Source organism: Xiphias gladius, chromosome 9, assembly GCF_016859285.1.
Source record: "Xiphias gladius isolate SHS-SW01 ecotype Sanya breed wild chromosome 9, ASM1685928v1, whole genome shotgun sequence".
NCBI lineage: Eukaryota > Metazoa > Chordata > Actinopteri > Istiophoriformes > Xiphiidae > Xiphias > Xiphias gladius.
In genome coordinates, this window is record NC_053408.1 from 13,850,142 (window position 1) to 13,872,083 (window position 21,942).

Consider the following 21,942-nt stretch of genomic DNA (forward strand, 5'->3'; position numbering starts at 1 on the left):
AAAACAGAGGAGGGGGGAGGAAAAAGATGATTGGGAAAAAGCTACAGTAGGGGCTTCAACATAAATTAATTGTGCCATAAGGAGGAGTGTATGTGTTGGCTTTATTCTGGTGTTTGAAGGACACGTTACACTGCTAAAGTCAACCTGTGTCTGTAAGACTGTAGCTCAGGGTCAAAGCTTGTTACATACTCCTTTAAGATGTTTGAACTCAGCGCAACAAAAATTCCTGCAGCCTGCCAGAATGAACTTTGTATTCACTCCATTTATCTTGCCCTTCACCAAGACAAGGAGGCAGACTGGGGTGGAAAGGACTTCTCCAGATAGCTCTTATCGACATACGACCTCAGTGTCTAAGTTAAAAGAGAAACACTTTCTCTTAAGAACATACATAGAGGCATTTAGGGCCTGGACAATGCATCTGTGAATGTAACAGTATCAACCTTTTATCAGAAGGAGTTAATAAAAAGAAAGTTGTGATTTGACAGCCTGGTGCAAATTTTATTAGTATTCACATCAGCTAAATAATGTTTAGGCTGTCTAATTTTGGAGGAAGACAAAGTAATTTTTGAAATATAGAGCACATGTTTTTGTCAGAATTACTCAATACTTGACCCTGTGTAGGGAAGACAAGCTGGTACCTGGGAGAGAGAAGTGAGGAGCCATTGACCTGCTCAAGGGGCTGCACGAGAGGGGAATCGCCCTCCCCCTCCGTCCCCTCCACACTGCTCTCCAGTAGCAACTCTGAGGTATTACTTTCACCAAAGTCCTCAAAGTGCTCCTCCTCTCCACCGATGATCGTCACCAGGGAGTGGTTATGGAGCTCAGAGTTCAGGGAAAACCTGAGGGACACATAAAAATGGATTACTGTGTGAGTGTGTGTGTGTGTTCACTTGTGTTTACAACAACGACGTTGTTAACTGTATGTCCTAGCCAAAAATAGAGGAAAATGTTTCAGGTTAGGAGGGGATAAAAATGGATGACCAACTGCGTATAAAAAGACACATAACCATCCATTTAGGAAACCATAATCTCCGCCAAACCAAACAAGGCCCATCTTCTGACTACATTTAAAAACAAGACTAGGTCATAACCCAGTATATGGCTGGACCGTGTATGATCAATGTGCGAAATTGAGGACATAGTTGAAAACTGTTGTGGAACTGCTGTTAACAACTATTTTCAATGGTAAGTAGCTAAAGTCTGCTCAAAAAGACGCTAAATGTTGCTATATCACGTAATACACTAATTAGCATGTTTACGATGTCATTATGCAGTATTTGCATTCTGCCAAGTGTCAGCCGGTTTCAGTTCTTCATCTGTTTGCTTCTCTTCTACTCTCTGTGCTCACATATACAGTATTTTAATAAAGCCAAATTCCCAATAAAGCTGTTCTCATTTACATGTTTTTTTCTATTTCTTTTGTTAGACATTGGAACAATGCTGCTCTGCACTGCTAAAATCCTGATTTTAAAACCCTGACGCCGTCTAACAAAATCACCATACACATAAGTTAAAGGGGCAACACTTAGTGCCTTTCATCACTCAGTCAGATGGCATTCGGTTGACCAATGGTGTCGGTCAGTCAGTCAGTCAGTCACACTGCCTTTATAGGACTGGCCACACTGTTGTGGTCCATGGTTGAGGTGCTGGCCCCAGAAGCCTGGAAATGACTAGAGCCAACTGTAAATCCCACAAAAGTACAATTAATCTTGCCCCCAGGAAGAACAGCAATCTGGACAAGTTCAACGATCACTTGTCTTCAAAGGTAATCTCTTAATTCACATTAATCCCAAAGGCTGCTTTGGAAGAAACAAAATGTCTTGTGCCTTGCTGGCAGTGCAAAACCACAATGGCAACACTTAAGACATGATGTGGGTCAAGCTTGACTGTGCTGACAGAAAGGGCTGTAACTTTGGCTTTTGTAATTGGCTGGCTATTTTACACATTTTAACAGAAATCTATCGGCTGGATCTGGAAGTCTTTGCTGTGAATTTGAGAGTCTTACCAGAGCTTAAACTCCTTGGTCTTCATTTAACAGGAAAGCTACCCCTTCCTGTTGTCCAACAGGATATGTTAGATGTCTTAAACACACACAGGACGAGGATGTCCAAATCAGCAGAAAAGTTTGCTTTCTCAGCACACAATGACAAAGCCCATTTTGCTTGTTTACAAGGAAAATGGCATCCAACTGTCTAATTCAAAGCTAAAACATTGCCTTAATTTACAGTGTTAAATCCGAAAATCACAAACCTTTTACACACACACACACACACACACACAAAAACAAAACAAAAAAAACAGTCAGACTCTGCAAATGATTCTGGCTACTCTTCAGTCTCAATAAATCAGACAACAATGCAGTTTCAGCTTCAGTAGTGTCATCAACAAACGTTAAACTGGATAACAGAACAACCATTTTTGAAGCCACTTACCCTTTGCTCAGGCCCTTACTACTTGGCCCCATATTGAGGTCCCTCACACAGAGGGACGGTGAAGAGAGAGAACGCATCTTTGAATGCCCTCCACTGCCCTGGCGTGAAAGCCGTGGAGCAACTGGAGTTAAAACTCCAGACAACCAGAGTGGAATCCTGAAGTTTCACAGGTTACACCAATTTAAAACAAAACCAAGACTCTCCAGTTTGGAGAAAAAAGGATCTGGCCTTTGAAAACAACAACAACAAAACAAGTCCTAATGAGCTGCCAATCTACAACACCACATGACTGAGGGTGCATCGTCTGTGCCACCCACAAGACTTGAGGCTGTACCAGAAAGGGTTGAGTGTGAGTGGGTTAATCAGATTTGAGGTTAAGCAACGGCCAACAGACCGTCCCGCTGACCTTCTGAGGACCAAATGTGTGTGGGGACACAGCGGTAGGACAGACGAGTGTGGGGGAGGCTAATCCTTTTAGATTCTTAATCCCCAGTCCGATGCATACTCTCCTACCCTGACTATGTCTTATGCTGCTGCAAGCTGCAGCTAGGGTTCACTCGGCTAAACAGGCTGCATAGCAAAATCTCAGTTAAGTTGCTAGTCTTTTTGTTTCATTAACAAAGTCAATGCTGAATTACTGTAAGTTGCAAACTATTTTTGACTAGGAAAAACCCCTTAAAAGTTTTGGCGTGAGAAACGTGCCCATATTTTTAATATAAACTTAACTGAACAGAATATCAAGATATTCACTGGCATGATAAAGTCCTTGACAAAATTAGAATGTGTTTTCATTTTAGGAGGCAATTCAGCAATGGGTTTTGAAGTTTTTAGTCAACACACTGCTGAAGTATGAGAATATAAAGGTCATAGAGTCATGCAGTATGAGTGTTAGCTTCCAGTCGGCAAAAGGCTTAGCGGGGCGATGGCATGAGTGAGTCAAAGGGAGAGAATCAGATTAGCCCATGCCAAAGAAAGGGGGAAAAAAAAGGAAAACAACAAAAAAAGAGCTAACTCAACACTTCCTGGAATTCAAGGCTCAATCATGGAATGGGAAGTCCAAACACATTCATGTTAGGGAGACCACTCCAATCCGTCATCAAGCCGGAGAGACAGGTCACACAGTCAGCAGATAAGGTCTCACTGTTCTGCATTTCCTCTCTTATGTTTTCCCTAAATACTATATCAACAAGAACACTTGTGCAGATACATGGGCCTCATCTGCAGCAGCTAACTGTCTTTAACACTAAAAGACACTTACTGTGATAATTAACAGCTTATGCCATAACCTGAGAATTCAGAAAAGATGAGCAGATCTCAGCCCCTTTTCAGTCGACACAAATGATCCACTTGGACATATCAACACTGGTAAAGAATGGTGGACGGACTTTGTGTTCAAGGTTTCTCATGCTTACACTATGCACATTTCAAGTTCTCTCTGTATGAGCTTTCCTGTTCAGCTGCACAGAAAACATCAACAGTGAATGTCCCCGCTGACAATGTAAAATGTTGCCTCAAACTGCCTGTCACGAGGCATGGTGTATGAATACACGAGGAGCTGCATTTAAAGGACAATCGAGGAAAATAATGAGGAAAACCAAACACAGAATAATACTAAAATACTGTATGTCTGAGTGAGGTTTCTAAACACTGGTGTATCCAGAAGAATACAAGACGCTGGGTCAGTAAAGTTGTGGCTGTCTATTACTTCTGTCTAATCTGCCTGTCTGGTGACCCAAATAGAACCCGAGTGATCCAGCACTTGGCGCACAAGACTCCTAAACCACGTGATCTGTGTGAATGGTCAGTGCAGGGCAACTCCAGGGCTAACCCTTAGCTGGAGATCTGACACACATTTACAGTAAATTCTGTAGCCAGTGGCAATATTCAAACAGCGCTAAGACGTTGATCTGTATCGCATAACAAGTGCAATACAATTGATGATGCATGACACAAGTCATTCAGGGTCACAACCACCCTTTTCATCGCCAAACGCACAGCAGAGGACGTCCAGGAAATATGAGCATATTGGCCAAAATTGACATTGTGTATTTGGCTGAGGATGAAATTCATACCAACCTATTTCCACCATCTTCGGGGTCGTGCAGCGTGGCCTCGATACCGCTGTCCGTCTCCACATCCTCATGCATCTCAGGGGGTACAAGGGCCCCTGTGTCCTCATCAGTGAAGGTCTCACACTCACTGTATGTGCTCTCAGAGCCCAGGTATGCACTGTCGGTCACCTCATTTTGCTGCAGTAACAGAAACAGAACAAGAATAATAAACTTACAGAGTGCTCATCAAGTAGTAAATAAACATCCGATACCCATCCTAATAATTCACCAAGGTAAAAACAGGGCATGAATGTGAATGGAACTCGAGTGATTGCTGTATATACTGTATTTTCTGGTTGAAATAATAAAATGGCTTTAAAAAAAAACCTTGCTCCTGTATAGCAACAAAGAAGTAGTGCTCAACAAGCTGTTACCATCATTCTAAAAACAAACAAGTCTATGCATTCTTGTATAATTTAAATAATGTCTACAGAATATTTTTAAATGTCAACGGATGTAATTGAAATCTGGTTTATTTTGCATTTATGAGAAAAAAAAAAAAAGCTGACAACAAGTAGTTCAAATAAAATGAGCAAGTTAAGGCTTTCTCAGCACTAAAAACCCACAGATGGATACATGACAAAAAAGAAAATCTGAAGCTATTAGCAACTAGAGACACATTATCAGGTATCAGAACTATACAGCAGCAATGAAGAAAAGACAGGTGAGTCACGTTGGAAGGCATAACGTACCATTATAAATAAAGCGTCAGGAGACGCAGGGCCCAGAGGGCTATCCACCATGCCCAGAACCATTCTCTCTGTCCGGTCTCACTGACAGGAAAGCTGGCCTGCCATGAGAGCCTCCTAATAACTCCTCACCTTCACTCTCGGAGAGAGTGAGTGAGTACGTTGGAAAAATGGAAAATACTGTAACGCGTCCTTCAGCTCTACTGGGTGGTCAGAGGGGTGGAGACAGAGACAAAGTCCAAAGAGTAACAGAAGTCTGATGTAATGCGCAATCAACTACTACCATCTTTCAGCCCACGGGTCAAAACAGCACACGATCAGCTGAATAACTGTTTAATCTTTCCTGGCTCCTGGGAGCTTCACTTCCTGGCCCAGTCTGACAGTATTAGTCATTAAGTCATGTTCTACATGTCCCAGACTGCACAGGGAATGAGGACTATACTGTACATCACAACAACCTGCCATAACTGTCTGACTGTGTGCCAACAGAAAACTAACATGCTGTTAAGCTATTAAACTCTGAGAGGCACTGTGAGTACTGAAGTTTTGGCAAAACAATAACAAAAGCATTGGTTATAACCACTGGAAAGGCCAGTAGTACTGCCGTTATGGTTCTATTTAAGAATTAAAATGTGAGACAAAAATATGAAAGTCACCAGAGGTAGAAAATATTTAATATGGGAAAAATCGGGTGAACGGGGAACTGCTTCTCTCTTATGCCAGACCTCAGCTCAACAGCCTTACCCTTGCCTGTTTTGAAAGCAAACAGGGCTAGAACAGCACCGCCATTGAGAGAGAGGAACCATTTTCTGCCAGAAACCCAAGGTAAAAACAGGGCATGAATGTGAATGGAACTCGAGTGATTGCTGTATATACTGTATTTTCTGGTTGAAATAATAAAATGGCTTTAAAAAAAAACCTTGCTCCTGTATAGCAACAAAGAAGTAGTGCTCAACAAGCTGTTACCATCATTCTAAAAACAAACAAGTCTATGCATTCTTGTATAATTTAAATAATGTCTACAGAATATTTTTAAATGTCAACGGATGTAATTGAAATCTGGTTTATTTTGCATTTATGAGAAAAAAAAAAAAAGCTGACAACAAGTACTTCAAATAAAATGAGCAAGTTAAGGCTTTCTCAGCACTAAAAACCCACAGATGGATACATGACAAAAAAGAAAATCTGAAGCTATTAGCAACTAGAGACACATTATCAGGTATCAGAACTATACAGCAGCAATGAAGAAAAGACAGGTGAGTCACGTTGGAAGGCATAACGTACCATTATAAATAAAGCGTCAGGAGACGCAGGGCCCAGAGGGCTATCCACCATGCCCAGAACCATTCTCTCTGTCCGGTCTCACTGACAGGAAAGCTGGCCTGCCATGAGAGCCTCCTAATAACTCCTCACCTTCACTCTCGGAGAGAGTGAGTGAGTACGTTGGAAAAATGGAAAATACTGTAACGCGTCCTTCAGCTCTACTGGGTGGTCAGAGGGGTGGAGACAGAGACAAAGTCCAAAGAGTAACAGAAGTCTGATGTAATGCGCAATCAACTACTACCATCTTTCAGCCCACGGGTCAAAACAGCACACGATCAGCTGAATAACTGTTTAATCTTTCCTGGCTCCTGGGAGCTTCACTTCCTGGCCCAGTCTGACAGTATTAGTCATTAAGTCATGTTCTACATGTCCCAGACTGCACAGGGAATGAGGACTATACTGTACATCACAACAACCTGCCATAACTGTCTGACTGTGTGCCAACAGAAAACTAACATGCTGTTAAGCTATTAAACTCTGAGAGGCACTGAGTACTGAAGTTTTGGCAAAACAATAACAAAAGCATTGGTTATAACCACTGGAAAGGCCAGTAGTACTGCCGTTATGGTTCTATTTAAGAATTAAAATGTGAGACAAAAATATGAAAGTCACCAGAGGTAGAAAATATTTAATATGGGAAAAATCGGGTGAACGGGGAACTGCTTCTCTCTTATGCCAGACCTCAGCTCAACAGCCTTACCCTTGCCTGTTTTGAAAGCAAACAGGGCTAGAACAGCACCGCCATTGAGAGAGAGGAACCATTTTCTGCCAGAAACCCAAGGTAAAAACAAGGCAATGGACACAGGTATGGCAACGACTTCAAACATGCATAAGATTCCCCAAAACTCTGCTTACAGGTTCCAGTAAACAGCAGCTACAGCAACAAGAATATTTCCTGTAGAAAATATTTCATAAATAACTCATTCATGGTTCAAAATGACATCTAATTTTCCTGTTTGGAACACATCCATTTTTGTTTGTGTTCATTTTCTGATCCATTAGTTTTGTTAATAACTGTAAGAAGGAAACTGAAAATAAATAAATAAATAAATAAATAAATAAAAAAAACCAACCTGTAGTTAAGGAACCCAAACAAAACAAACAGTTCAGCAGTTTAGCAAAATGGTCATATGTGACCATATATAAGAATAAGAATATATAGCCAAATATAATATAAATTAGACTTCAACTGAAAAACTTAACCTTGATAGACGCACATTTGATTTTGAACATTATTATTAGTCAAACACCTAAAGCAACTCATCATTTAGGCACCATTAGAAAACACAAGAAAGGAAAATCTATTTCTTGATTAACTCATTTGGCCACATGTTATTTAATATACAGACCATTTAAGATCTACTGTAACTGTAATTATCTAAATTTCACCCTCAACTTGATGGTATTCTATCAGTGACAATATATGTCAAACCACTTGTTGTTACAAGGCCTGCTTTCATGTGCTGTTGGAATTATCAACTTATACAGCCAGTGTAATTGATTTTAGATGAGGGAATCCATTTGCACTCTTGACTCAAGTACATGGGACTGCACTTCTAAACTATACCAACAGAGGGTACTATTACTGTGCAATATACAGCACTAAAACAACAGCCTTAGGCCTGCAATATTTGAAGTGCACACAATAGTAGCAATAGCAATTTTGCGGAGGCCAGCAACAATGATGGTTAAATATACAAGTTGCATGCACAAGAGGACACAGGAATTCCAGATATGCTAACCACAACTGTAAAAACACAAATCAACACACATGTAAAAACTCTAGCACATTCCAGTTAATCCAATATTTATCAAAGAATGCTCAAAAGCCTAGCCTGCCAGATGCTATTTAGTGTCAGCCAAACCAGGGTGTTCAGTCAGTGGAACATTCACACAGTGGTAATGATAGCTCTGCAAGCCACTCAGTGAAATATAGTGGGAAGAGTGAGAGTGCACATGGAGTTCAGCCTGTGACCCTCACACTGTGGTGTTGAGTGAACCAGTGGGAACTGAAGGCACAACAACTGGACCTCATACACAACTAGAGAGAGGGTAAGCCTCTTGTGCACCTCACCTCATCGTATTCTTCTGGACAGCCCACAGCTCCATCCCCAGGACTGTAGCTTACATTGTAGAGTTGTGGCTCTGGACCTGTAGATATGAGAGGAAGAAGACAGGTTTAATGTCTTTAGAATAAACACATTAAGCCAAACAGCAACAGAGGCTCAACAAACAGAAGACTGGTGTGTGTATAGCACCAATGTCCATGAACAAACAAACAGCCATGATGCAGAAAGAAGGTTTGACAGCAAGCATATGAGACAACAGAAGTCAATGGGGAAACTGATTAAAGTAAATGCTTTATACAGTATCATGATAGTTCTTATGGAATTTTCCTAATTCATCTGTGCAGGCAAATTCCTACAGAGTTTAGTTTTTTCACTTACTTATGCACCATTTAACTGATAATAAAAAGCCAATAATTAAAAATGCATGCTTGAAAATTCGTATGCATTTTTCATCATCAAATATGCATTTGTGTGTCAACAAGTACACAATAGGCAATTAACTTTTCAGGAGCCTTTGAGCATTTTTTTCCTGAAATACAGTAAATGGTAATTAAACAACAATCTTGGATATAATTTAATTCATGGTAAACTATATTTTTCTTAGAATGTTCATTTAAATGTCTGCCAAGCTCAGAGAAGATCTATGATGTGACTAAGATGACTAAATACCAGTCCCCTGGTATTTCTCCTAATAAAAACTGGTGCCTGTTACGCCTGTGTATATAGTCTCAGAATAACGTCATATGCCTGATACAGGTATGATCTAATTTAATAATCATTTAATGTTTTATATATTAATTTAAACATTTGCTACCCTCAAAATGTAAACTGGATTATTTAATTTCAAATTCAAATCTGGTCTAGATAAGGAGAAGAAAAGCATTTTTGGAACTGCATTTTCATTTAAAAAAAAAACAAAACAAAACAAAACAAAAAAAACAATAGAAGTATGCTGTCATATTTTTTAAGCAAAGTTTATAATTTTTCCTATTTTGCAAACAAATAAATGTGACTCCACCAATAACACTGACTGTAAATATCTATGTTGGACAAACTGATATGTCTGCCTCAATAGTGTTTACTCAAGTATGCAATCAGCACATTCGAGACTGTGTTCTAGCTGCGCTACTCCGGCATATTTACAATCTGCAAGCCAAGCATGATGTGACAATAAACATTATGTAACTTTTACACTCCTCATTTCAAGGGCTATAGCATGTAACCTTAGAAGAGTATAGGCAAAGTAAAACAATAAAAAAAGGACAAGAAGCGACCAGTATCCAATTTGTGTGTCAATACAGGCCTCTATTGAAAGCACCTGCAGACAAGCAAAGTGTAACCTGAGACAGACCAACAAGATGGAGTCCCATCAGCCACTACAGCTCCTGTATCTAGTGAACAGAGATGTCAATAGCACTCTCTGCTTCTGAGAGAACAGAACACGAACAGTGTTCTCTAAAGCTGCCAGTTGACCCAAGGGTTTTTGTTTGCCTTGGTCTTATTTAATCTGTTGCTCTTTAAAGACTCGTACACATTGTAGGCCATTTAAGTGAAATGAGTCTGTGCCAAATGGGGCAGCTATTTTCTAGACCAACTTTTTTGTTCCAGACATGCCAGACCCACTACAGGGGACAAGGCATTTCCATAGCTGGAAGGCCTGTCTTTATTAAAAGGTAGCCTTTCCACGAGGGCTATAGTCAACCAAAGAAAATCTTGGTCGACTGAAATCATACCTACTCTTCAACCAATCGATTGGTCGCAGGGAAAAAAAAGAAAACTTTACGTTATCTCTAGATTAACTGAATCAGTACTTATTAGCCTAAAAAAATTATAAATAAGTATAAAAAGCTACTGTTTGCAGCATAACACATTGAAATATGCCAGTTTTCACAGGTAGCCTGTCCCTTCCGTGGAAAATAATGGATTAACCCTAACACATTGAAATATGCCAGTTTTCACAGGTAGCCTGTCCCTTCCGTGGAAAATAATGGATTAACCCTAGAAGGCTATTGATATAGCGCTTCTCGCCTTATGAAACTAACACTGGCGCTCTTCCATCCACTAAGAATTTGGTCAGACGAGAGCATATTGACCAACCAATCGAGACTACAGCCCTACGTTTCACTAACAAATAGTGCCGAAATGAAACAAATACAATGAAGGTGGAGTGCAGTGAAGACTTTCATTTACTTTCTGTGAAGCCAATTATTTCAGATTGTCTATGCTATGAAATAGCCATAATTATACAGTATATATAGAAGCTTATAAAAGCACAGCTTGTTTGACAAACTGGTCTGTATATGCCAGTACATATGTGGTATATCAATCTGACAACACAGCATTCTAACTAGTGACCAGAAGGAGAGAAAAAGAAAATAGAGGAGGACAGGGCCTAAATAATTTAGGTGAATAGGACTCTCTGCCACTCCTGCTCTGACACCTCGCCAATCAGCCCATGTGTCTGTGAATTGCATGCTTTCCAGTGTATGATTTATTAATGGTCCGAGTAACCAGAGCTGTACAACCCAGAAAGCCTTGGGAAAGACTTCCACAAATCAATATGCTGCGTGGATTGAGGCAAACAGCACACTACTGCGGTGACATCACCACAGCCTGTACAGTATGTCAACACAAACAACGTGTTCTGTAACCTACCTATCCATCCTGTACCCTCCCCTAACTGTTGTGACCATGGAAAATTGTTCAAATTTAAAGTCAATTCAAGATTTGGATTTCATCAGATGAGGTTAGGCCTGAGAAACCTGGTGACATAACTGTCAAGACAGGACAACTTAAAGAAGGAACTACAGTATATGAGTCCTCACAGTTTACAGCAGTTTTTAATGCTTATGAAGTAGAACAGGAGGGAACCAAAATGCTTAAAGAAAGATTAACAGCATATTGAGTCCAGTTATAAAGAATTTGGGTCAGTCTTATTCCTTTACTTTCAAAATCCCTAACCTAAGCTGAACAGTGGATGGGAACATACTGTGTTGACAACAATATTTGGCACCATGGGGAATGCAAAGAGGGGACCAGATGCTGGAGAATAAATGTAGGTGCAAGAATCTACTGCTGAGTCACTCTTTAAAGCAGAATTAGGTTAACGGCAGTTTAGCCAATATAAAATAGGAAGAAATAGAAGAGACTGTATGTTTTTACAAATGGAATTCTACGTATGTACATAACAACCTCCGTACTTACATATACAGACATATTATGTCCCAATATTTTTAATAGGTAGGTTTCACATATGGTTAAATTTGAAATCTCCAAAGTCTTAGACAACAGGCTGACTGAGTCCAGAAAAAGGTGACATGTGGTCAGGAAAAACAATTGAGGAGGTTTACTTACTACAAGCGACATACCAGGTCTAGAAAAATACAACATTTTAACAGCTGTGAACACACACATGGTTTTAAATAAGTGTATCTGATGACTCACCTCCATTGCTAATAGCAGAGATTCCACGGTGGAAGTCTTCAAAGCTGATCACTCCCAGGCCACTGGGATCCAAAAACTTGGTCAGATCCTTCACCTGAAAGATACAAGTAACACAAAATTCAAATCTAATTTCATCATGGCAATACAAAAAAAAAATCCTTCTACCATAACACTATCATTTGGACTGCTGCGGTGATGTCATAAATGATGTAAGGGGAAGTTTTCCACACAATGGGGCAAATGACTGAGCTGCAATGTTTGCATACTGACTTCAGTGGAGAAAAATACCACAGGCAGAAGGTCAAAGCAATACTTTACCTGAACATAAGCTAGATAAAACTACTAAGAACTAATTCTTGTGGTCACTTCATTCACATGACAGTTCAACTGCAGAATTACGTGAACTTCAAGGATATTTTGATTACAGGAGCAAAATGTCACCAATTAAACACTTCTGACCTCACTTCTGACACTTGCAGATGTCAAGTGTTTCTGACTTTATGGGATTCAGGGCAATAGTGAGTTTACAAGCATTTTAAAGTGTGCAAGTGTCTTTACACTATATGAAAAAAGAAGAAAGTAATGTTAGTGAGATATTCTGTTACCCAAATATCAGAAAAAAATCTCTCTCTAAACACACACACATTAAAATTCATTTAGATTCATAATGTGAAGCCTTTTCTGCACAGAAAAAGTGCTGCACTCAAGTGTTAAATGGGTTACGTAAGTGCACTTACATACTGTATATTTCTACAGTCAGTAACCTGGCAACAAGAGAATGTGTGCTTCAGTAACCACAGGACCTCAGAATGAATAAAAACAACAGTGCGCCTTGGATCAACATTTTTTTTAGAATGAAAATTAACTCCTAGTGTATGTGAAATTATATTTAATCTGATCTGTACTGAGAGAGCCTTCACCTGTATGAATTCCTTGGCACAATGCACCAGTTAATGCTTATCTAGTAAGTTGGCTCATATGAACTAACCTGGGAACTAGATATGTGCCTGAATCTACGGAATTATCGTTGATGCCGAGCAATCAAAATGTATTTACACAAATAATTGACTAAGTACAATGTCGTCCATCACAAAATTAAACTAACCCATAATAATAGGATAATTTCAGGAACGTATCACTGACAAAATTAGCTAGTAGGGAGCCTGAGGGTATGCCAGGTGAGGTTTCTGCTCACTTATTCCTTGAGAAAGTAAACACATGGTGTGAAGATGGTCATCAATTTTTCTTCTCCTCTGTTGTTTCTTCCCTTCCTTTGTTGTGGTTTTCCTTTGTGTGTGCTATAAAGCACTTTGGATCAACTGTCTTGTGTAAAGTGCTATATGAATAAAGGTGAGTTGAATATTATTGAGACTTTCATTCTGTGTGGGGCCTCTCTGTTCTAAACTTTTTTTATATCGGTTACACATAAAAACAGGCTGATCTGCTTAGCAACGCTGAGCTCTGACTCAGGGGGCTGAGAGGGCTGAAACTCCTACTAAACTAACTCCAACAACCCATGTGGCTTATGACTTGGGTTTGGTGAATTAAATACAGCTGTATTTAGCTAAAGGAAGGGAGTGGCTGATCTCACTGAATGGTGGTTAACACTGCAATGTTAAGTTTAGCATGTGGAGGGTACATCCAACTTCCATTGCCGCTATGGTAAAACCGCTCCATGCAGTGTATTTTCCATGTACTGTAGGCTGAAGGGTCTTTCAAAGATTGAACTTGTTAAAAGAAATCTGTGTGTAAGGTGTTTAAATACAGCTTTTAAGTTTTCTGTTTCATGGTGGAGCGTCACAGTTCAGGGGAAATAATTTTGTTCCATGCAGCGATTCAGAAACACCTCTGCTGACTGAGGTGAGAAAACTGAGGTGAGACTGGGGAATTAACTCAGTGTTTGTGTTCCTGATGACATTTTTAACTTAACTGTTATAATGCCGGGGGGGCGGGACTTTTTTTTGCTTCTGAAGGGGGGCATGCCGGAAAAAGTCTGAGAACCACTGTAGTAGGCAGTGAATTGGTATTAGTTATTGGTTCTGCAGTAAAAAACTGGCAATACAATAAACCTCCTATAAAGACTTTCACAGCCGAAGCAACCAGAGCAGTGTAAATCTACTACACTGTGGAAGCTATCCATGGCCTATATATGAGTTTTAAGTCTGTGCAGCAGTGCCAGGCCCCTCAGGTCTTGTGAGCAGAGCCTGTTGGCTATTCCTAGGTCTAACCTAAAAACTAAAGGTGACTTTGATTTCAGTTCAGTCGTTTTTTGGCCCCAGGACCCTGGAAAAACATCTCCACAGCTGTTCAACTGGCAAACTGTCCCCATTTTAGTAAATTACTCAACACTTGCATATTCTGTTTTGCTTTTACTTAATTTAATGTTGTTGGAAGTACTTTGTTTGATCACAGATTCTTAATTCATGTACTCATCCTTGCTTTGATTGTTAGTGTGTACTCTATACACACACACACACAACTACTATATTTCACCTACTGACTGCTTCTACTGTTTCCTCGCATGGGTCTTGCAACATGCCATTACAGAGTTTACTTGCATATAGTTTAGGCAAGCTAACCCAGTCAATTTGAAATGAATTTACTTACTTATTTTTATTTGTCTCTCTTTTTGAAAATGTAATTTACAGTATTATCATCAATTTAAAAAAAAAAAAAAAAAAAAAAAAAAGCATGGTTATACCCAACAAGCACAGTCCTGCGAGACAGCGGTAACGTTGAGGTAAAAACAAAACTCAAATGCAACTCTTGTCAGTTCCACTGCTTAGCGGAGCAGTGAAGGCACTGTGGTTTTTCTGTTTCCTCTATTTGTGTCTAATCAGTGCCGGGGCACGCCTGACCGCCTCCACACAGACCACTGTTGTGCATAACCCCATGGAGAAGAATACCCTTGGTGAGTCCTTCCTGGAGGGAATTTCACAATAGTTCCTAAAACAAAACTCTGATAACCATGATCATAAGCCAAGTGGGTTGGCAAAAGAGCACAGAAAAACAAGGCAGAATGATCTTTGCATATAAAACATTAAAACACATGCCCATGAAAGTGAACTCAAGAGAGGGGACTTTTCAGGGCATGGGACATTCCATTGTGGATTAGAGGGGCAGAACAAAAAAGCAGCGGGTGAGGGGTGGGAGGCTGGCTAAAGTAGGGTTGGGAGTGTCGACTGACAAGGGAAACTCGACCACAATGTAGTTCAGAATGGCTTTTGTGAATCAGGGTCAAAACCAGAGATAGTTAGAAAGATCTTTTCATTAACGAATTTCCCAGTTTTGGTGCATGCGTTCAGGGCATTTCGCTTTTGAGAGCAACTTCTTGTTATTCATCAAAACGTCTTAAAGAGTAGTACCTGCTCGAATAACAGCGGGTCAGCATTAACTGTTCAAAGTGTTAAGAAATATCACTAAACTACATTAAATAAGATGGTTTCATGACAATGATTTCAGACACTGACATCTACAGTATAGGTTACAAATCAACCTTCAAATAGTAAACCTGTTTCATAATTGTTTGAGAAATATGTTTCACCCATAAAAGTGGTAGCGTCAGCACTTGTAAATTACGATAATGAAAGAGCAAGTGGTGGGACTTCAGAGGAGAACATGTGATTTAAGAGGATGTGTCTTGTTTCTGCAACAAAGCAATATGTTTGCTCTTTGAAATAAATTTGACAGTTACCATAAAATACGTAAATTGAGTTTTCTCTTCTGCTTTGAGTTTCTAAATGATATGATGCTCGTATTCAAACTGCACACAATGCATTATGTGTGTGTATGCACATAGTCACTATCATATCCTGGAATAATTCTGGAGCAAACATTTGCATGCTTAGCATACAAGCACCAGCTCAACATGCATGCAAATACCTCATGAATACTTTCCTGCCATCTCTGACAGGTAGCTGGGACATTTGCAAAGAGGTACAGGAGAACTCACATGCAAGGCCTGCTCCTGGCACTCAATAATATAATATAAATACAAACACAAAATCTTAAAGAGGAATGCCTGTTGTACAAAGGCTTGGCAGCGAGAGTACACCACAAGGAAAATAAGATGATCTGTGAAGCTTGTAGACACTAAAAATTAATAACAAAACCATATATTGTTTATCGCACTCAACTAATAAACCTCCTTATTACATCTTGACCTTAGCCCTTAACCCCAACTCCACTCGTCCGATATCCCTACTGGCAATTTAGCCTTTATATTTTTTTATTAGTGTAATTTATGGATGTCCTTTTAAATCCGTATAACTTATTGCTCTGTGGTTTTCTCAACTACTCTCTAAAATACTCGTGTTACCACCATGGTCCACAGTAAAAATTTCACATATCGGAGATGCTCAGGCGTGGAGGTTATTCAAACCACTTATCTTCAGATGACTGACACACAAGTACATATCAGGGTATAGACTCATTCAAATATGAAAAGCACATTCACATGTATTCCAAACTGATATGGGACGAGAGAACCATTTGCTACCTCAAAGAAACAATCATAATGTGTGTGTGCGTGTATGTGTGGGCCTTGTTAGATAAGTCCGGACTTCCCGCTGATCCTTGAGTTCAGCTGATGGATGCCAAATACACTGAAAGGTTACAATCATTATATAACATTCCACAAATTCTGAAGATAAGTCTGTCTACTGCCTGCTTACTTAATGTAAATGAAAAAGGCAAACGTGCCAGAGCCTGTCTGTCTGTCTGTCTGTCTCTGATCACGAAAGGACAGAAATCAGAGGGGACTTTCCTGCAAGGATGCACATTAGCTCCTGCAGCTCTTAGAATCCAGATATCTGATAACTAAACACCAAGAAAGACGAAAAAGTAATCAATATGCAGAACCTGGTCAGCGGTCCAAGGAAACCTTCAAGATTCTTAGACCCAAAGAAAACTGCTGAAATTTTGATAGTTGGGAGGATAAGTCCGCCAGAAACCAAACAGTATGGGATAACAGTTAAACAGACCACCACTTTGAAATAAAATCAAAGGGTCATGTTAATGTATCACCTTTAGCGCTGCCTAGCCAAACAACAGGTGGGATCGATTTACATTAGACTAACATGACAAAAGCCCCGCTCTGGCCGTCAAAACAAGGTCATGGGCAGTTGGTGGACAGCACCCAAACCATGAAGTCCCTCTGACTCAGGAAAATACATTTTACTCTTAATCCTTCACAATTCCCTGCCTGGGGAGCCACAGATATCTACGGCTAGACACGGGACAGATCAGGGGCAATAGAGGCGCTTTGAACTGGGAGAGAAGGGATTAAAAAGCATTAGTGAGCCAGCACCACACTGTGTGTGGAGTACCAAAAAGTACCCATGCTCCCCCATGTTCAAAGTTCATGAAAATTTGTTTAAATTAAGTTGGATGAGATTTTCTAAATTCATGATGTTGCCTCAATCTGCCTCATACCAAAATTTAAAAGCTAGAAGGGATGTATTTTAAAACGGATTTTAGACACCGTAAGTCACAAGATTAATATTATTATTAAACAAAAAGAGTAATTATGAGTTGAAAAAGATATGATACATGCACACTGGGGCACACTTGACAGCTTATTTCTGTTAAGAGTAAGTTTACATAATCATTTCCATCCATCCTTTTACTGTGCAAATGGTGTGATCACTTGCTGAAGCTCAGTCTAATTCTTATAAACAGTTGTACAGGCACAGAAACGGGCATGTCTGACAGGAAAAGAAACCCAGTTCATTTTTACTTTGAAACGTGTGAGATCTGTGTCAAGCGTTTATACTTTGAATGAACTTTCGGTTGAAGATGAGACCAACACCTAAACCTGCCACACCACGTTTTAAGTGTAGTAGGTTTCAAATTATTAGGAATTGTTCTTTGTCTCTCGACTTGCAACTAACTAAAATCTTACCTTACAAAATAAAGTTAAAGGTCTGGTGAGACACAACAAATGGCTGAGGGTCATGGGTGGAGTGAGACACAGCCATTTCACAAGAGATTATCCCCAAACCACAGGATATGCAAATGAGAAGATGAGTGTTTGTCATCTGACATATGGAGGAGTTCCAGGCCTGACACAATTCATTACAGCCAATATGCTTGACCGATTTATCTCGATGATAATCCAAATCCTTGCTCTTGAACACTCACCAAATATGGAAGACAAACTAATCCAGGCTTGGTTTTAACAATATGCAGCGGTATTAGCCAAATCTATTACACTGAGTGTTGAGAGCTGCTTTGTGGGAACCACACCAGCACCCAAGAAGGGATCATGTCATCTCTCCTTCATTCTATATCAGAGCAACATAAACCTGGTGCAGTTCATAAAAACATTTAAAAGGCTAATTTACTGATTTTACTTCCGACAACACTGAGTTTCAAGTAGATTTGGATCCTAAAAAACTTGAAATACTGCAAAGTGACATCAGCCAGTGGAAATTCAATTGATTGAATAAAGCAGAGTCTTTGCAGGAAGCTCTCTGAGGTTCATCAGAAAATCAATAATAAATCATTTACGTATATGGAGCTTTATATGGTTTTACACAGAACTTCACTCAGCATGCATTACCCAGTAGCTACCTGCTCAAGAGGGAAATCAACAGAAAAACAAGGGATCTCACCTGATCAGCCCCATAGGCAGCAGCAAACTCCATAAACTCCTCAATCCGAACAAAGCCATCTCCATCTTGGTCTAAAGCATCGAATACAGCTTTTAACGGGGAGACATCCTCCTCCCTCGTATTCACAGCTGAAACCATTGGCAGTGAGTCATCTACCACCATCTTAGAAAGGGAAATTGTCTCCACAGTTTGCTCACTAGTCCATCCAGCCTCAGGAGAAGAAGTGTTCAAGTCCTGAACTGAAAAATTAAAAGAACCTACTTCATGACAATCTGATTCCTCGAGCTGGTTATTGTCTATCACACTCTCCTCTTCCCTCTGTTCAGTTGTTGGATTGGGAACACTTCCACTCTCTACACCCTCCTGTGATTTCAAGTCCAAAGTTTCCTCGTCATGGATCTCATCAGCAGGCAAGCACAGATCCAAAGCCATTGCCTCTTTCCCCTGATTTTTGACCTTCGAACAAATTTTGTCTTCCATCAAATCCTTGGACATGTTCTCCACAGAGTACATCTCACTGGTATGATCACCCTGGATGAAGGCATCTTCAGCCAGAGGCACTGTCAGTGATGAAGGTTCAGCTGAAAAACCCAGAGCAAATGAGTCATTCTCACCTTGTTGCTCTGAAGTCAGATTTCTGATTACAGCAGCTCCTTCATGTTCCACCTCTGACTCCTCTGTTGATAAATGTAATGGCGTACCTGTGCAGATAACAGAGGCAGGACTGGCTGGGCACAGGCTCAGACTGCCATCACAATCTGGAACCTCTAAATCCAACAAAGGCACAGATTCTTTGAAACACTCCAGTGGCGTGCTGATGTGGTTTTGTGAGAAGCAGGTCTCGGACAAACTTTGCAAGGTAGTGCTACTGGTTACAGGCAGATCAGTCACTTGATCAGGGAATAAACCTTTGTCTCCGGTTTCAGGTGACAAAGTCTCCCTGCTCTGTGAGGGAGGGAGACCCGCCTGCTTCTCTTGTGACAGGTGTACCAGCTCCTCGCTGACACCCTGAGGGTTGAACTCACCTGATGACTCTGGGGGGAAACAAGGGGGCTCATTTGAGAGGAGATCTACCAACAAAAATGGATCCCCTGTGTTGGTCTCAGAATTCCTTGCAGAAATCTTTGACGGAGAGACAGGTACACTGAGGCTTATTAGCTCAGCCTGACTACTGGGAGGATTTGAGCCCTCAAGAGGGGCCTCCTGTGTCAGATTCAGTTCTTCACAGGCAGAGTTTTCCCCAACCACATCAGTGAGGTTGGGAGGAAAAAGCCATGACAAAGTACAGTCACTGATTTCATCAGGTCCCTCAGTTTTTTCTGTGTAAGACAATTCCTGTAAATTAGTACTATGGAGAGAGGCTTTGGAAATTGTGGACTGATCAGCCTCAACCGGCAATTCTCCACAAGAAAAATCAGAGATATTTATGAGGTTGTCCAACTCTACCTGCTTTTCCTGGCAAACCTTTTCTTCTTCACTTTGTTGGCATGTTTGATCCTGGTCACCGTCTCTGAAATCCAAACCTGTCTGGCCACTCTTGTTTTGACAGAGCACACCTTCATTGTCTGAATCCAGTGTGTGAAATCCGAGAGGAAATGGCTGGTCTGATTTCCACTGTGTGTGCCCCAAAGGGCCAGACAGAACTGTTGGTTCCATTTATATTGGCTGCTCCCCTTTGCAAACTTGTGAAAGCTGGTGACGTCCTATCTCACTGCTGTCGTCAAGATCCAGTTCTTCAATTTTATTGCCATGATTTTAAATGGCACTACACATTTTCGGTGGAATCTCGAAATAACTGTGTGGGACTCCTACAAGCATTGTCTAGCTCTGACATTTAAAAAAAAAATGCTGGTAGGTAATGCAATTTTGTAAATAACTGCATAAAGGTAATTAGTCGTATTAATTGCAACGGGGTAGGTTGGCTTAGAGACAATGTCAATCAGGCAACTGATTAACAAATTGTATTTATTGTTTTAACTCCGGGGGTTGCCTTCCACATCTCGACAACAAGGTTACCTAAACTCAAAAATGTGGGTTTTAAGTTTAGGTAAGAAATATTAATTTCTTAGCCTTACCAAATATAGTACTGATGTAAATGTGTTTTGACTCACTATGTCCCTCTCTGTCATGGCAGATCCAGTCCTGGCTGTTGCCAAATGTTCCAGCTTCAGCACATCCAACATCAACATGCTTCACTTCGGCCTGAAAGCTGGCAAGCCACCGAAATAAAGCCTCGGCGCTGAACTGACAAACACAACTGGCAGCACCTCTGCCAACGAGACAGTTTGAAACAAAACAAAATCAAGGCGTAAAGTCACCAGTGTTTGTCAACATTAGCTTTCTTAGCCGATTATCCAGTCTTATCCATCGCAAGCTAATTTGCCGAGGGGCAGCGAGTGTGGCGAGGAAACGATGTGACCAGCGTTACTCGAACATGAAATAACCTCGAGCTGTAACGTTAACGTTAACTCTGTCATTGCAAGGCGGTTTACTAAAAATATCGCCGACTGTCTTGCCTCAAATGAATTTATGCTAGCAACTAACGTTAACTCCTCCTCCGAGCATCCCACTTCTTTCGTGCCATTGGCCAGGGAAGCTACTAAGTGACTTGCTAGCGAAATTAGCCTGTTAGCTAGCTAACACGCCAAACGGTTCACCCCCCCTCCCACCCCTCTCTGTGAAATTTAACCAAGTGTTTTGTTTTATATTCCACCGTTTAAGAAGTAATTAGGAAAACTGTCGCCTCTGTGATAGTCCAATATTATGTCTTCATTTCGATGCAGTTTTCCAGCGGCAATCCACCTGTGTCAGTCACAAGACAGGCCAGACCAGTGACGAGACGAAACCTCCAATTCCTCTATTATTCTCGTCTAAAAAAAAACAACACATCTGTCTCAGCGGCTCACGTCGAAACCCACAGTGAAACGAAGAGGGCAATAAATTAGACCAAAAAGCTCCATCATGTTGCATTCAGTCCACCGATGTTGATCACAGACACCGAAAGCTCTCGCATCAGCATCAGCAGTGCCCCATCCTCCGCCTCCTCCTCCGCCTCCTCCTCCTCCAGCCGCATACACACCACTGACGTTTCACGCAAGCGTACAAAATACCCCGCAGTATCATTGGTTTTGTAGCAGCTACCAGCTGGGACCTTATGATCTGTGTTTACGTACAAAACTCGTGGCGACAAAATCGACAGAAAAATTCCCGTGCCCTCATATGTCAGAGAGATGACAGTATTTGAAGACAGCGTGATCGCC

The 21,942-nt window shown here is 40.7% G+C and overlaps 1 protein-coding gene across 4 annotated transcripts in view; it reads right to left on the reverse strand.

Moving 5' to 3' along the window:
• Positions 1–21,313, reverse strand: part of rab11fip3 (RAB11 family interacting protein 3 (class II)) — a 29,615-nt gene extending 8,302 nt beyond the window's left edge. The window contains exons 1-6 of one of the 4 annotated variants that reach the window (XM_040134953.1): positions 19,384–21,313; positions 18,683–19,263; positions 12,069–12,162; positions 8,630–8,706; positions 4,509–4,681; positions 639–839 (exon numbers count right to left, since the gene is read on the reverse strand). In XM_040134953.1, coding sequence (XP_039990887.1) covers positions 639–839; positions 4,509–4,681; positions 8,630–8,706; positions 12,069–12,162; positions 18,683–19,263; positions 19,384–20,338 — 2,081 coding nt within the window. In that variant the 5' untranslated portion in view covers positions 20,339–21,313. Of the gene's footprint in view, positions 1–638; positions 840–4,508; positions 4,682–5,235; positions 5,435–8,629; positions 8,707–12,068; positions 12,163–18,682 lie in introns of those variants that run through there. The other 3 variants (XM_040134955.1, XM_040134952.1, XM_040134956.1) reach the window with 3 other exon arrangements.
• Positions 21,314–21,942: the final 629 nt, after the last annotated feature.